The sequence below is a fragment of the Chaetura pelagica genome, unplaced genomic scaffold (genome assembly GCF_000747805.2).
Source record: "Chaetura pelagica isolate M959 unplaced genomic scaffold, ChaPel_1.0 scaffold76, whole genome shotgun sequence".
Taxonomy (NCBI): domain Eukaryota; kingdom Metazoa; phylum Chordata; class Aves; order Apodiformes; family Apodidae; genus Chaetura; species Chaetura pelagica.
Window position 1 is genome coordinate 10,021,661 of NW_009970723.1, and position 16,428 is coordinate 10,038,088.

A 16,428-nucleotide genomic window follows, 5' to 3' on the forward strand; every position below is an offset into this window, starting at 1 on the left:
TTGTTCACCTTAAAGAATTGATTCCAGGTGTCCTACCAGCAGCCTGCCAGTAGCTGTTTCTGGCAGAGCATTGTGGGAGGGCTAGAGACAACAGGCAGAAATTGAGCCACACAAGGTTTGAACTGTATATTTTAGAAAAAAAACTTTTCCCCATGAACAGTGGGGATCATTACAACAGGTTGTGCAGAGATTCTGATGGAGGTTCTCAAGGCCCAACTGGATAAAACCCTCAGCAACCTTGTCTGATCTCAAGAGATGGCCCTACCCATAGCAGGAGGTTTGACTAGGAACCTTTCAGCCTGAACTACTTTGATTCCATGAAATCTAATGGATAGACTAATTTTAATTTCAGTATTTCAAAGCTTATATATTTTTAGAAAGAATCATTGATTTATAAAAGGTAGTCTTTAATAAATAAAGCCTTTGTGGACTTCTTCTTCATATTGTTGGAAAAGCACATGGTGTTTGGAAGGAGTTCTGATTGCACAGTGCTGGGGGTTGAGCTCGTTGTTGACCAGGAACACAATCAGAAGAGTGAACAGACAAAACCCTAAAAGCAAAAAAAGAAGAAAGATAGGTGTGTATTCATGTCTTACAAAATATATATGTTGATATACGTACTTCCATGTAAGAAAGAGGACTTGAAAATCATGTGGGCAAAAGCACCGTACACTGGAAATCCCCACAGATGTAGGCATAACTTAAGTAAAATAGCTTTTGCTCTTTAACAGCTGCCAAGATATTAACCTCTTCTTGGTGATGGAAGTAGCTTTCCAGATGGAAGACAGGGATTTGAATACAGTAAGTTGTAGTAAAAGCAGTAGCACTTTCATAACTGCATGTCATTCAGAGTATTAATATAAGCCACTTAGTCCCATTTTCATTGGTTATGTTACTGTAAGGCCCAGCTGGAACCACAAAGTTGGTATGTATAGTTGTATATATAATAAAATAGTTTTATTATTTCAGTTATTGTGTTTCAGATGTGTGTTTCTCTTGTGTTTCCTCCAGAGCTCTAGAGCTTCATCCCTTTTCCCTTAAGCCTCTTCTACGACGGGCAATGGCAAATGAGTCCATGGAGCGGTATCGACAGGCATATGTTGATTATAAAACAGTCCTACAAATAGACAGCAGCATCCAAGCAGCAAATGATAGTGCTAATAGGTAATTCCACTTACAGATTTTCTATTCACATTGGTCCAAATAGAAAAAAAGAAAAAAAAAATAATCAGTTTTGTTGTTTTATGTGCTCCCTCAGTTCTGTATCCCTCAGAAGTGGGGGTGGTCACAGCTAGTGTATTGTAAGTAGAGGAGTGGCTGTTTTATCTAGTTGTTTTCCCATACCTTCACAGTTTTCCAATGCCAGCACTAGGCCACTTTCTGTTGTAAAAATGTAACAGTTTAATGCATTTTTCACTGGTCCTTCAACTTGTTTTCTTTCCTAACTTGTATTTGATACCATGTAAAGTAATATTTTAAGGTGCATACCTTTTCTCTGACATTTCTGTTTCCTTTTCATATTAGCACTCTTCCTGTGGCAGGTGGGAGATTTATGTTGTGTGAATCCTTCAGTATGGTGTAGTTGTGTAAATGCTGAAGTACCGTGATACTGTGGTTGGCTACAAAGCTTAGAGGTGTAAAAAATATAATAAAATATTATTTTTAACTTAAATGTTAATACTTCAACATTCATATTTGCTGCCAAGAGAGATAACTCAGTTTCTGTAATTATATTTTAACAGTGTAAAATTAGAGTTTACACACTATTATAATTTTGTTCTCATTAACATATAGTAAGTGTGTGAATGATAGGATTTTCCATTCCCTTTTCTTTCCCCTTTCTTTTTTAATGGACAAAAGAAGTATTTTTGAACAGCTATCAATATTGAGCAGGAACCCACATGCATGCAACTTTTAACAATGGAATCTAGTACCTTTTTTTCTTCTTTAGATAGAGCCATGAGCACTTGTATTATGACTTTACTTAAAAGTCCATAATATCTTTAAATTGTGCTTATTTGACCAGAGGTTATGATACTTCATCATCTCCTCTTAGAAGTCTTTTTTTTGATAACACAACAAATTGTTACTGATGTCCTCTATCTAAACTGACAATAGTGCACTTGGATTGGTGAGAACTGCTTGTCTTGGTGCTTGTGTGATTATTAAACTTCTTTAGTCTTCTTGGCTTATTTTATCTGCAAATTCTCTTTTCATGTTTCTCCTTGACTTGTGACTTGCTTAGTAATAAGCCTATTTCTTTTTTTTCCTTAACACTCTTCCTTTTCTCCTCTCTAGGCCTTCCTTATGTTTTTAGCTTCACTGCTCATTACTCTTTCCTCCCTGGCAACCCATCACCTTATTTCAGCTGCTTCTTCCTTCTCCTGGTAATTCATTTTTGCTTGCAAATACTTAGTTTCTAAAGCATAAACCTGCTGCATAACTGAACTGTAACTATAATTTATTTTGTAATCTTTCTAATTATTAATTAAACTGAAATGGTTTACTAAAACATAAATTTTCATTTCAAAATTCATTTCTTAAAAATTAATTTTAACAAAATACAGTAGTTAGTCTATTGACTTTTAACTTAAACCCCAACATATAATATTAATTTTTTTTTCTATTAGGAATATTTGGTCTTAACAACCTGCTTTTACTGGAGGGATTTCTTTGTTTTTGCCATTTTCCTAGTTTTGTGAATATCCATGAATTTTCTACTTTATGTATTTGAATTTCCCCTTGAATGAGTGTATTGTTACTTCCTTTTCACTGTTAGAAATACAGAAGTTCTACTGCAATATCTTTATGCATTTCCATTTACTAAATTGAATTTTCATTCCAGTTGTCTCAACTGCTTTGGTATGAGTTAGAAAATTGCATGAGAGAGCTTGGGAGCTTTTATTATAAAGTCCCATATACAAATAAAATAGTGATAAATTACAAAACTGCAAGATGGTTGGGTCAAATTAGGGTGTTGATGCTGGGGAATGAGTGTTTTGGTTTCAGCACTTTCATGAGATACCTGTGCTTTTTAAAGTAATCACAGCACGTAGGTACGTGTTTTTGCAGAAGACTGTTCTTAGTTGATTATATTACAAGAAGTCAAAAGATCATCAAAGACTGCAGGATTTTTACTGTTAATTTTTATGAATTAGATCAAGTTTTTTTGTCCAACTTTTAAAACTCATTATGATAAATGGAGCAAAATTAAACGGGAAGTCAATGGGACCCTAGTTTATTGTATAATTCTTCTGTTAACTTTCTATGGAAAATACCTAAACATAATGAATTGACTTTTTGATATGAAGTGTACAGTTTTGTCCTCTATTAAAATAACCCGAGTAGATCTTAAAGCTGTTTAGTTTGTGATGGTGTGCCATGTTTTTCTTAACCATCAAATTCAGACTATTAAAAACCCTAAAGTTTTAGTAAAATTGGAACAAAGCAGAACTTCAACAAGCTGCTTTGTTGGTATGTTCTATACAATACTGCTTAGTGATGATACAGATAAAGGAAGGCCCCTGGCAGGGCATATGCAGCTAACACAAACAAATACTTGCCTTGTTCACTTAGAAAACAAATAAAGTGATTAAATAGTATTATTAACTATGATATTTTGTGTATGAAGAAACTTGCTTTCAATTCAAAAAGATGAGATGGTGTATTTCCTGCAGCATTATGTGAAACAAAAAATCACATTTCATAGTGGTAAAAACAGCCTTTTTAATCTATAACGTTCTTTAAAATACTTTGGTAATTTCTGCTTTACATACAGAGAAGATTAGGACAGGTGCTGCTTCTTGTATTGGTTTTTCTGTCAGAACCTAATGGGAGAAGAATTTGATCCTGAGTATTCTGACTCTGCTTCCGTAGATGTTACTGAAATATTTTATAAGAGCAAAATTTACTTCATTGGGTAGTTTAAGTTCATTCTATCTCATTTTTCATGTCACATTCAAGTTTATTTCTTTTTGGATGTGTATTCATGTTGTATGCTTTTTACACCTGTTTTTACACCTGTGATGGAAACGCATCTAATACACAAATTTTAGGTTTATTTGCTACAGTATCAATGTGACTTGCATTTTACTCAAGTCAGAATTTTCCTTTGTTAAAGTAGACATTAGATTTATCAACAGTTGAACTTGACTATTAATCTCATTTTGAGATTAGAAGACATTTATCTCACTATTATTCCCATAATTGATTAAAATTTTTTTGTTTCTTTTAAAAAACACTAAAAAAATCGTAGTGGAACCACAGAGTTTTGTATGGTTTTATTGATTATGTTTACTTAAAGCCTTTCTCCAAAATATATCACAGCAATGATAACCACTTGAATGGATTTTGGATTGGACTTCTCATAAATGGAAATAGTTAACCATTATATGTATTTATGTGTGTGTGTTGGTTTAAGAAAGAGTAAAGAGTTTTGATATATTTTCTTTGCGTTTTTAAATGGGGATAAAGAATGATTGATTGACAAATTTCTGACGGTTCTGTAAAATTCAACTTTGTACCTACTTTGTGACCTGAACTGATTATTTAGGGATTTGCTGTTTAAGAGTTTTCATTTGGGTACCACACTTTGTCCGAGGTTATTGTAATCTAAACTTGTTACGAATAACACCTGTGAATAGCTGAGAAGAGTAAACAAAATACATCACATTTTTCCCTGTTTCATTATTGCATTTGCTAGGCAGTATTTAGACTTTAGCTGCAAAATAATTTGTTTGCTTAAGTATTTACAGATCATATTGAAGTCAGCTTTGTCTTCTAAGAGAAATACTCTTAAGAAGTGGAAGAAGTCTAAATCTTAAAGGAGAGCAATACTTGTTGACTGTTTTGAGGTGGTTTTTTTTTAATTAGTCTTAAGGGTTATTGCATTTCATTTGGATGTAAGTTATCCAAGTCTGAGTTAAATATATGAAAAGTCATGTTTGTGGGACTTTGGTCTTTCAGAATAACAAAGACTTTAATGGATCAGGATGGTCCCAGTTGGAGGGAGAAACTGCCACCAATTCCAGCTGTTCCAGTTGCTGCTCAGCTACACAGGTGGGATAGAGGAGACACTCCTTCAGAAAATAAGCCAAGTACTACAGATACCAACAGAGAAGAACAGTTGCAGATGAATCGTATGTATAGCTAATGCAAATTTGTATACAAAAAAGAAAATACTTATAATTGAAAAATGGAATATGATTTAATAATCTCAAATAAACTGCTTTCAAAAATATGTATCGGAGACCTTTGTGAAAAGCCAAGTTAGATGACAGTCATTTACATGATTAGCTTTAATGTACTTTATGGAGAAACAGTTAACATATATATATATATTTTTAAGCCAAGTGATGTGGATTGCAGCATCTAATTTCTAAAGTTATATAAAATAAAATATGGCAGAAATACTAATCGGCAGTATATTGAGTACTATCACAAGTATTGGTTTCCCTGGCATCACACTGCACTTGTAACACAGGTTTCCTAAAAAAACCCACCACTCAAACACCCAACCTCAGTAACATAATCAGCTGCATAATCTGTAGCTGTCAGTTGATGAAAGCATTCACGGTCAGCTCTGCAGAATAGAAAGGGGAGACTTCTAGATGGCCAGTACTTGGTTAACTAATGGGCTACAGAAGAACACTTCTGATTTTTTTATTTAATTTTTTTGGATGGATTCAAACTTTGACAGTGGCCGTTTAGTAGACATCATTCAAAGATGTTCTGGATTTGTTTACACATGAGCACTGAGTGTCTGACTCCTTTAGGACACTTTCTTCCTCCTGATTATTTTTTTTCCCCCCTTCATTGCAGTTTCAATATTTCTCCTCCAGTAAATCAGGTGAAGGAACCTTTCTGGTTCGGCTTTAATTGATACTAAACATCCTCTTTGCAAAGGCTTCACTGTACCATTTCTTACTCTTACTTGACTAATAATTATTTCCTTTGAGTTTATTTAAATATAAAGAGAAGTAGTGCTGAAGACAATCTGACTTGGATTGACACAGGGGAGGCTGCAATGCGTAACTGGGTTGCTGCCCAAAAATGTAGCAGTGATAGAGTTACCTGTCCATAATGCATTACTGCAGTAGTGCATGTCCTCAAATAACCTGCACTCTTGGGCACTTGTCACCCAACGCTAAGGGGACAGACCAGGGGCTGGGTGCAGGGGAATACCCATCACAGGCACAACAGGTTTAATGGCTTTAAAGATTATCTTTCATGTTGCATTAAATCTATTTGTACCTGGTGTAAAACAACAGACAATTTACAAATACATGCATTTATGAGAACTGGACATTTTTCTTGAATTATTACAGAAACTTGTAATAATGTGTTTTCTGTATGATTTGAAAATAGCATATGCTTAACTGCAGTAATGCAATAGAAAATTCTCTTTAAGAAACATCAGGCATGTTGATGTATAATCTAAGATCAATTAAATTGATAAACATTGTACTCTTTTTTAAAATCTCCAATGACTTTTAAGTATTTTTCTTACAATTGTCAATGTAGATCATTACTGATTATCACTCTTAAGGACTGGGCAGCTATTGGGTTTAACTTGTTTTTTTTAAAATGAAGTAGAAAACTGGTATTTTGTACAATTATTGCTATTAAACAACTGCTTAGCTTGAAGTGTTTTTGTTGTACTGATTGTACTCCAGGCTTTTTGTGTTGTTAAGAAATGCAACTTGTTCAATTTTTCTTTCATAATATAACCAACCTTTTTAATCTAAAATTTTAAGTGGTAAATTCAGATCTATTTAACTTTTGGTAGCTTTGTTAAGAGGGAGAATTTGAGGATCATCATAGTGAAAAGTGCACAGCTAAGTGGCTTCTGAGAACACTAGTGATTGTGTTTAGCCTGTTAAGAAACTTAACAAAACTGGCCATCACTGTCTTCATGAAGTGTGCTCTGTGGCATTTTGATACAAAACATGTCTCAATCTGTTTAAAACAGAGTGGGCTTTGGTCAGGCTTTGTTTTTAGAAATACTAAATGAAGAGTGTGTAACCATTTTCTCCACTGAAAACTAACTTTAAGGTTGTGGTTGCCTTCTCAGACCTGTCCTAAATCAGTGGGATGGGACAGTGACAGCTGGTGCCAGAAGAGTGTCAGCAATAGTGTTCAGTCAGTAGTTCAGCTTTGCTGTTGGCTGACACTTTTTGCAACAATTGTCTGTTGTTTTTTGTCTTAGAACTTGAGTTACAATTTAGCTGTGTTCCATGCATGAGTCTGTTCTGGTTTCATGTTTTTACTTAATTTTTTCCCCAAGCTCACATGTAGTTTTCTGGCATAGGAAACTGCCATGTCTTTATAAAAGAACTCACTGAGTTTACAATTGGTTAAAATTATCTGGTTAGATACAGTATTTAATAGTTTGGCAGCTTCTTTAGCAAGGTATGAAAAGTAGATTTTCCATTATGATTTACTTAGAGCTATTTTGCTAATAATTGTTTGCTCACAGCAAAGACGTGAAAGTACAGTCAGGATTGATTTTTCCACTGCAAATACAGCTAAAAATTGTGGTCTAACCTGGAAGCATATGCAACAAATGATGAGGATTTCAGAAAAGACAATTATGGAAGATCACGATACTAATGAAAAAGTATAGTTAGGTGGTTTTTGGTTCCTCAAAGTATCTTTTATGGGTAATTATTAACAGAATACTACTGAGGTATCACTAACCCCTCTTTATGTGATTATTTGTTTCTCGTTGCCGATTATCATAGTAATTGTGGTAGGTAGTGGCTTGCAGAAAGAATATTAGATGAAATTATGGCTGCCTTGAAGTGGTGGTGGAGATCCAGGTGGCCTTCAATCCTGCTGATTAAATCTCCAACATTGTAAATAAAACTGGTATCTCAGTGGAGAAACGTAGTTCCTCTCTACCACACAGAAGGGGTAGACAGAGTAAGTGAAAATATGGCCTGTTGCATTCCCATTATTTTCAGCAGAATAGTTACCTTGGTGCATGAGAAAGTATCAGATATAACAGTTTAGGTCTTTCTTATAGTAGCAGAGAGATCTGGGACAGAAATGGCAATGTACAGACTGATAAAGTTACTCCAGCTGCCAGGCATTTATTCTTAGTCTGGGTAGATTATGCAGCTACATGTAATGAACTGACTTTCTTATGTAACACTGTGATCCTTTTGTAACATAGGTGAGAAAGCTGAGAAGTTCAAGACATTAAAAAGTGAAGGGAATGATTTTGTAAAAGAGGGCAAATATGAAGAAGCTGTAAATAAATACAGTGAATGCTTGAAGTTGAATACTGAGGAATGTACGATCTACACTAACAGGTAAAGATCCCAAACCTAACCCTGCTTTGTGGGATAACAATAGTTATTTCCTCCCTGCACATAGAGATTTTTGCATCCCTTTGGTCACTGTTGTAAAAAAAAACAAACAACACGATTATTTTTTTCCCCCATTTGATGAGTGTTTTCTAATAACAAAATTGATGGTTTTGTTCAACTGCATTATTTTCCGAGTGAAGCAAGTATTAATGTTACTGATATATATCTTAAATTTGTCATATAAAAAGAGTAAGCAATACTAAAATGATAATAGGCATAGCATTTTGCAGCATTGTTTGAGAATACTGGTGTGATTTTAATTAAAAACTAATGTGTGGTAGCAGTATCTCAAATAAGAAGCATAATAGTTCAGAAAAAATGTACATTTTGAGAAAATTGACCTAATTCTGCAACATAATTCTTTATGCTGTGATCTTACCAGCTTTCATAAACTAAGAAGGATTTGATTAGGCCAGTACTTGAATAGGAGACTTCAGAGTAATAATTAGGTGCAGAATGCAGTGTTGCCTATTTTATCTAGAGCACTTTTTTACCAGAATGGCTGTGTAAGATCCATACTATACCATTACCATATTATCATATTACACTAACATAGGCTGTACTTTTAAAATACTTATATATCTGCCCAACTTCATGCATTAGTTGTACTTGATTTTTTACTTCTGTTGCAGAAATTGGCCCTCTCTAAATCTATCCAGTGATGTTATTAATACTTAACTGGTTTTGATGTACTTTTAAAAATACCACAAAGAGACAAAGAGACAGAATTTTGTGAAGCATCTGGATTCACATTTATGAGTCAGATACTGTTGGCACTACAGCACTGTAGAATTTACTTATATTGCAGTGTATTCTGTTTTTCTGTTAGAGCTCTCTGTTACTTGAAACTGTATAAATATGAAGAGGCTAAGCAGGATTGTGATCATGTTCTTCAGATAGAAGATTCTAATGTTAAAGCTTTTTATAGAAGAGCACTAGCGTACAAAGGATTACAGGTGAGGAAAAAGAACATGGCAGGTATTCTTAAGTACTTCTAAATGTGCTTATCCTCTTCAAAGGCAACCAAGTAACTGTAGTCAGTGGATGAATACAAACAAAGTATGCAGTGCAGATGGCTTGTTATTCTGTAGAGTATTAGGCATACACAAAATATTATATGAATATTATTGCAACATAAAAAGCTGCATGTTCACTTGTAATAATTTGAGAAAATACAAGAATATTGGATTAAGAGGTTTGACTAGAGATTGGTTAAGCAAGTTCCAACTCTAATATTCTTCTGAATGTCCCAGTCTGTTACTGTATCTTTGCTGATAACAAAAGGATTCTCTCCAAGTCTGTCTTCATCTGTCCAAACTAAAATCTCAAGCTGTGTCTTTTGGCATCAGCTCATATTCAAAAGCTTGTCATATTAAACCAGGGTTTTAATTATTTGTATTCTCTTTCTTCCTTCTCTAAACACATTCTGAACCTTTGTCAGTAATCTGCTTTCTTACCCTGTGGACAGTGTGGGGACTCCTTTCATCTACTCACTGTTGTTGTCTGTGCTGTGCTCATTTTACACAGTTTTTTGAGCACCCTTTTACCTGATCTTCATAAATGCATTGCTTATATCCAGCCTGAATGTGACTGCAAATCTCATGTTCCATCACTTGAACCATGTGGTTTCTTTTGTTTATCTCTCTGATGCTTCTTCTTCAGTGTTGTTAACTGATTTCTGCACTTCATAAGTTTTTCATAGCAATCCTTACCCTACCTGTCAGCTCTTACCTGTTACTGAATTATCAGCTTCTCACTTCTGTTGCCTCATCATAGCAGCTGTCATCACTTACTTTGCATTACATTTTACAAGCATCTTCAAATAAGCATTTTAAGGTATTCTACCACATTGCTCTGTATAAGTGGAGGTGATCACTCCAAGCATCCATCACATTCCAGCAGCATCTATCAAATGAATACTTACCTTAGACCTCTGTTATGTTTGGTCCCTTAAAAAAATTACCTGATTGTTTCTCAGCTTAAAATCACTTGAGGACAAAGTGTTTGGGCTCAGCAGTATACTAGCTTGTTCTCCTCCCATCTTATAGTTCCAAATGCAACTTGTAGAAACTATGGGATAAATATTGTTTATGATAAATTTGGCCCCCTGTTACAGTAGGCATGAAACTTTGAAACTTGGCTTTGATTGATTTCAAAGAAGGTGTGAGAAGTCTTACTTTTGTGTAAAATCTTTTCTGTAACTATACCAACCTACCTGGTATTAGTCATCCATAACCTTATGTTATTAAAGTTGATAAAAAATTAGTAAAAATATGAGTAAAGGTATACAGTGATTCTATTAGTAAAAAAAAGGGAATTAGACACTAATGAAAAATGTCAGGAATTGGAAAAATAACTTCTTTTTTAAATACCCTAGAAAAATAATCCTAGTTTTATATTATTGGAGACATAGCCTGGAATACACTATTCATGGTTTCCTTTATAACAATCTGAGCTGGGGACTCCCAAAATGTTCTGTTGTGGTTGGATTTAATGTCTTCATTAATGCTAATTCCAGGGATGTGGGTGATTTGTAAAACCAGAGAAAGCAACAGAAGTGATTTGAGTTTGACAAATTACTCTGTAATGAAAAATTCTAAGAGCTAAAAGCATGTACTTTGGCAAAGACCTAACTAAGCTGGGACATGTTATTTGTGTATAAATATCCAGATATTTAACCACGAAAGCTGCTGTGGAATTTAATGTAGTAAATTAAGGGTTTTTTCACAGGTTTACTGAGATGTAGTTAAGGGAAAAACAGAAAGAAATAATGAATTAGGTCTGTAATACAGAACACAGGACCCCAGACTTCATCTCTTACAGCTGATTGTCCAATCTCTTGCTTTGGGTGCAAGCGTCTTGTATGATTTTTGCTGAGGAGTCTGGCAGACTGCAATATCAAATCCAGGAAGGTTGGTTGGTTGCTGATCCTTGTGATCATTTTCAGAAATCTGTTCCAGGATCTTATTTCTCTGTAGTTATCAATCTTCTCATCACATTAAAATGGTTTAGCTGAATTAGTAGCTATTTTCTGATTAAAGCAACCTACCCCCTTTCTACATTCATTTGCTAAAGCTAAATAATTCCAGTTCTCTTACTCATGATACAGCAGCCTTCGGTTCACTTACAATCTTATTGCAATGTCTCTGCACCTTCCACACTGCTTATCAGTATTGAACAAAATACTCTGTGCAGGAAAGAAAATATGAGTGACTTGTACTCTAGAGCTTTTTATTACAGATGTGAAGGAAATACCTCAACTGGTGGGACATGAGGATTTTTTCATGATAATATGAATGACTTAGAGTAATCTTATGATACTGCTTAGAAACAGAAATGATAGGTCCCTCACACAAAGAAATTATGTATCTTTTACTCTCTGCATGGTCTTCTACTGTTTACTGCTATATTTCATTCTTGTTTTTGATACTCCAGCCTTAGAGGTGTCTTGATTTTTCTGAGTGATATTCCAGTCTTCCTCAGAATTGATACTGTTAACTTCGTCTCTGCAGAAAATTTGGCCTAAAAAATAAAATTCCTAATGTCAATGTTTGAAATTAAAACATTAAACAAATGACAAGACTGGTTATTGAGGAACTGTGTCCTAATGCCACTCTTACTGCTGTGTTTGTCCTTCTAATCCTGTTTATCCCAGAGTTCATAATGTAATCCAGATCTTCTCAAGTATTAGCAAAAATTTCCCTTCTCAAAGTGTGAGAGATGGTCTGTGCATTGAAGCCCAGGAAGAGTGTATCTATTTTTAAGTTTAATTTAACTCTCTTTTATTAGCAAAGCAAGTATGCAGATTTGATGGATTCATATTAATACTGAGGAAGTGTTACACTGTAAGCAATTATGCTTAAAAGCAGCAGTCTTCAATGATCTGTTCTCTGGTGCATGGAATATGTCACTCAGAATGAATTCTTTCATATTACATACTTAATATGGAAATATTTAATCACAAGTATTTAGTCCACAGTTTCCTTTTATTCCTTCTAATGAAATTGCACTGTCTCTGTTTAGATTATTTTTGTTGAGTTAATGTCAAGATCCTAGCACTTTTATTTTTATTAGTTGTAAAGGACAGAATGCTAGTTCACATTTATTTTTCTAGTGCTGTGCTTATGAAGAAAATTATTTTGCCTTCTGTTCACAGAATTACCAAGCCAGCATTGATGATTTCAACAGAGTGCTTCTAATAGATCCAGATGTTCTTGAAGCAAAAAAGGAACTAGAGGAGGTAACCCAACTGCTGGACCTTGACAGCAGTGGTGTAGCTGGTAGTCAGCAAAAGCAAAGGAAGAAAATAAACATACAAGAGGTAAAAGCAGGCAGTACAGAAGCCACACATTTGATGAGATAATATTAAAGCTTTTGTTTTGCACTTTATAACTCTGCTTTTTTGGGGGAGGTTGTATTTTTCATGTTATTTTGAGGACATACTGGAGGATTCTTGCATATGATGTGTTCAGTGTCCATTACATTCTATAGTAAAGCTTGGACTGCTTTGAAGTGTATTCAGAACCACAGCAGAAATGGAAAAAGTACATTTAGATAGCACTAAACTTGAGGATGTGCTCCTTGCAAACTGCTTAGCCTTTGAAATACCTGTTTTACAGAACATGGCTGCTAAGTAGCAGGTTTGGCTTTAGAGTCTGTGCTACTCGGGCAGCCTTGTGCTGTGCTAGCAAAGGGTCACTGCCAGCAGGTGTGCTGACTGTTCTTGTGCTGGTGGTGAAGTTGAAGAATGAAATCTTGCCATAAAGAGCAGGAATATGGGTATAATATCTGTCAGATCTTATAAAAGGAATATATGGTGTAAATTTTGGTACTGGACCAAAGGATTTTCTCAGTCATCTGATATTTTTGGATTGTAGCTCTGATGGTCCTTCAAGAATGTTTTGGGTTGTTTTTTTTAATTGTGAAATACACAGTTAAAATACATAGTTACCAGTCTGTGTGGTGATCCTCTAATTTGGTAATGCAATTTCAAAAGGGTGGTATAATGGAAAGTGCAGTTATTAATATAGAAACAACTTGTTTTATTGAAACACCTCACATTGTCACAAATTCATGGGATTTTATGTAACTAGCATAAGCTGGGCATAGTGTTAGCTAACCTCTGAGTTGTGACAACCAAAGGGACCTGGAGAGTGTTTAGGGAGGTTTAGGAAATGACTGCATTGTTCAGAGACCAGCTAACAAAATTACTGGCAGTGGTAGTTTCACCAGGGGTGGGGCAGGAAACATTTATGTTTGCTGTTATAATTGCAGTTGCTCCTTAGGGAGCCTTCCCTGTCTTATCTGCTGTAGTACAGGGTAGTTCTGTGAAAACATTGCAAAGAAAACTAAGGAAAATTTGATTAGGAAATGGGCACCTCTCCTATGAGGACAGGCTGAGAGAGCTGGGGTTGTTCAGCCTGGAGAAGGCTCTGGGGGGACCTCACAGTGGCCTTCTGGTACCTGAAGGGACTACAGGAAAGTTGGGGAGGGACTTCTTACGAGGTTGATTGTAGTGAGAGGACAAGGGGTAATGTATCAAAACTGGAAGAGGAGAGGTTTAGGTTAGACATTAGGAGGAAATTCTTTAGTGTGAGGGTGGTGAGACACTGGAAGAGGTTGCCCAGGGAAGTTATGGAAGCCCCATCCCTGGAAGTGTTCAAGGGCAGGTTAGATGGGACTCTGAGCAACCTGATCCAGTGGAGGGTGTTCCTGACCATGCAGGGGGCTTGCATCTAGATGATCTTTAAAGTCCCTTCCAACCCAAACCATTCTGTGATTCTATTATTATTGTTCCATTTTAATCGAGCTATGTTTATATGTAAGACAGTAAAATTTCCTCTCTTGATACTAAGGATTGTTGATAAAATAGTAAAAAAAAAGCCTATAAATCCAATACAGCATTTTGCAAAAATGACTAATCCAGCTCACAGCACAACACTGTACTATGCAGTACAGCATCTTCAGGCTTTCCACACACCTTGGCATCCATTGAAGAGACCACATTCAATGATAATTTAGTCAGTTTGTACTAATTCCACAACTCTTTGATAGCTTGAAATGGATTTTAGCAAATTTAGTTGACCCCATCGTTCATTTTCTAACTGCTTCATTAAATAGTTGGTACAAGCTGCAAACTCTGGAGAAGTTATTTGGGTCTTTAGGCAGTGAGACCATGCTGAGCTTTCTCCTTCTGCAGCAAGACTGCAGACAGCAACCTGATACAGGTGCCATGTAGCTGTCCTAGTCTGAAGGCACAGCAGTGAAATGAAACATGGGTATCTGCTGACTGAACTGCAGTTCTGCTTCTTTTCTGCAGCTTTGCATTCAATGTGTGTACAGTCCTTCTTAGCTTTCTCCCAGTGGCCTTCAGATGTCTTGCTGCAGTGGAGAGCCAGGCAGTGAGAGGAGTTGTGAAGTGCACACTTGTGACTACAAACCTTTAAAGATTAGAGAGATCCTATCCTGGGGGGAAGCAGGATGGAAAGGAATATTTTATGAAGAGTAAAGTGTAACTTTAATTTAATGACATTATTGATGGATATATGCAAACTGTTTATGAAGCTTCAGATTATCCACATTAAAATGATTTGTTGCTGTTTTCTTTGTGAAGGTGACTGAATCTGATGAGCAGGAAGAGAGACCACTTGCTACATCAGATGTTGTGACTGATCATGTTACTTCTAAGGAAGCATTTCAGAAGAGTGTGCCACTGAAGACCTCTGAGAAACTCCGTGTTTCTGAACCATCTAATGCTTATGACTTTGGTCAGTTAATAAATGCAGTAAATGCCAATAAGGATGAAGCTGCTTGTGCAGATCTTTTAACACTTACTGATCCAAAAAAATTGCCAGTGCTACTAAGTAACAAACTTGAAGGAGAAATCTTCTTGATTTTTATCCAGTCATTGAAATATTACATAGTTGGAAAAGATCCTGGCCTTGTATATCAGCACCTTTTCTACTTAAGCAAGGCAGAAAGATTCAAGGTAAGAAGCTAGACTGAACGTGTACATACGTTGAACAGAAATCTACAGGAAGTGTTTGTATCTTAAAAGGAAACAATACACTGATTTTGTGTCTGATGATTTTCAGATGTGTATGATGGTTTTCAATCAACCTGTGCTAATTTTAAACTAATCATTTTTCAGGTGGTGCTGGCCCTTCTTAGCAAAAAAGAAAAACAACAGGTTCAGCAACTGTTTGACTTACTTTCAGAAAATCAAGATCATCAGCACTCTTTGGAAGATCTTGAGAGCCTAAAAAAGGTGTATGAACTTTAAGAAGTTAAAATGTCTTGGTTGCATGCATATAGTTCCTGTGTTTAAGATGGATGTATGAAATCTGCAGACCTGCATGGGTTGAAGTGGGTCTTTACCCAGGCTGGTCGGATGCTATTTTGTTTTGACAGCATATGCACATTTAAAACTTGCTGCTCTTTTTTTCTTATAGTTGTACACATTTTTAAGCTGTAGAATTTAGTGCATGTTTTTGCACTAAACACTAGTTGGTGTTATTTGGCTTACTGATCTTATTTAGACTGTTCATTATATATAGATGAAAATGTATTTTACGTTACATATATATAATGTGAAATACACCTTGATGGTACAATAGATAATGACTTTTAGTAATCTCTGATATAAATTTTCTGAGTTGTATGTTCTTGTGATAAAGAAGTGTCTTCAAGTGAAACGGGTCAGTTAGCAGTAGGTTTGCTAACAGGAGTTTACAAGAAGTATTAATATTTTTCAGATAAACTGCTACAGACCAGCTGTTTCTTCACTACCCTTGCACTATACAAACCAGATTAAAATCTTTTTGGTGCAGTACAGCTTAGCAGCAAAGGTGAATGAATACTATATTAGCTGGGAATGCCTGGAATCAAAATAATAAAAAAAATTGCCGTGTTTTTTTAATTATTCATGAGCAAGTAATTTTTAGTGCACAGAGAATTATTTTTCTCTGTTTGTGGAAGGACTGCTAGTTTGCATGGCTTTTGAAGTGACTGAAACAGAAGTGGCTGCACGTAGCAGTAAAAATATTTAACTCTTGAG

General features: G+C 35.4%; 1 protein-coding gene across 1 annotated transcript in view; it reads left to right on the forward strand.

The window, feature by feature from the left end:
• SPAG1 (sperm associated antigen 1) overlaps nt 1-15,654 on the forward strand; it is a 37,263-nt gene extending 21,609 nt beyond the window's left edge. The window contains exons 13-20 of the mRNA XM_010006523.1: nt 1,012-1,164; nt 4,966-5,124; nt 6,067-6,074; nt 8,186-8,315; nt 9,202-9,328; nt 12,529-12,693; nt 14,986-15,360; nt 15,523-15,654. Coding sequence (XP_010004825.1) covers nt 1,012-1,164; nt 4,966-5,124; nt 6,067-6,074; nt 8,186-8,315; nt 9,202-9,328; nt 12,529-12,693; nt 14,986-15,360; nt 15,523-15,654 — 1,249 coding nt within the window. The remainder of the gene's footprint in view (nt 1-1,011; nt 1,165-4,965; nt 5,125-6,066; nt 6,075-8,185; nt 8,316-9,201; nt 9,329-12,528; nt 12,694-14,985; nt 15,361-15,522) is intronic.
• The last annotated feature ends 774 nt before the right edge of the window (nt 15,655-16,428 follow it).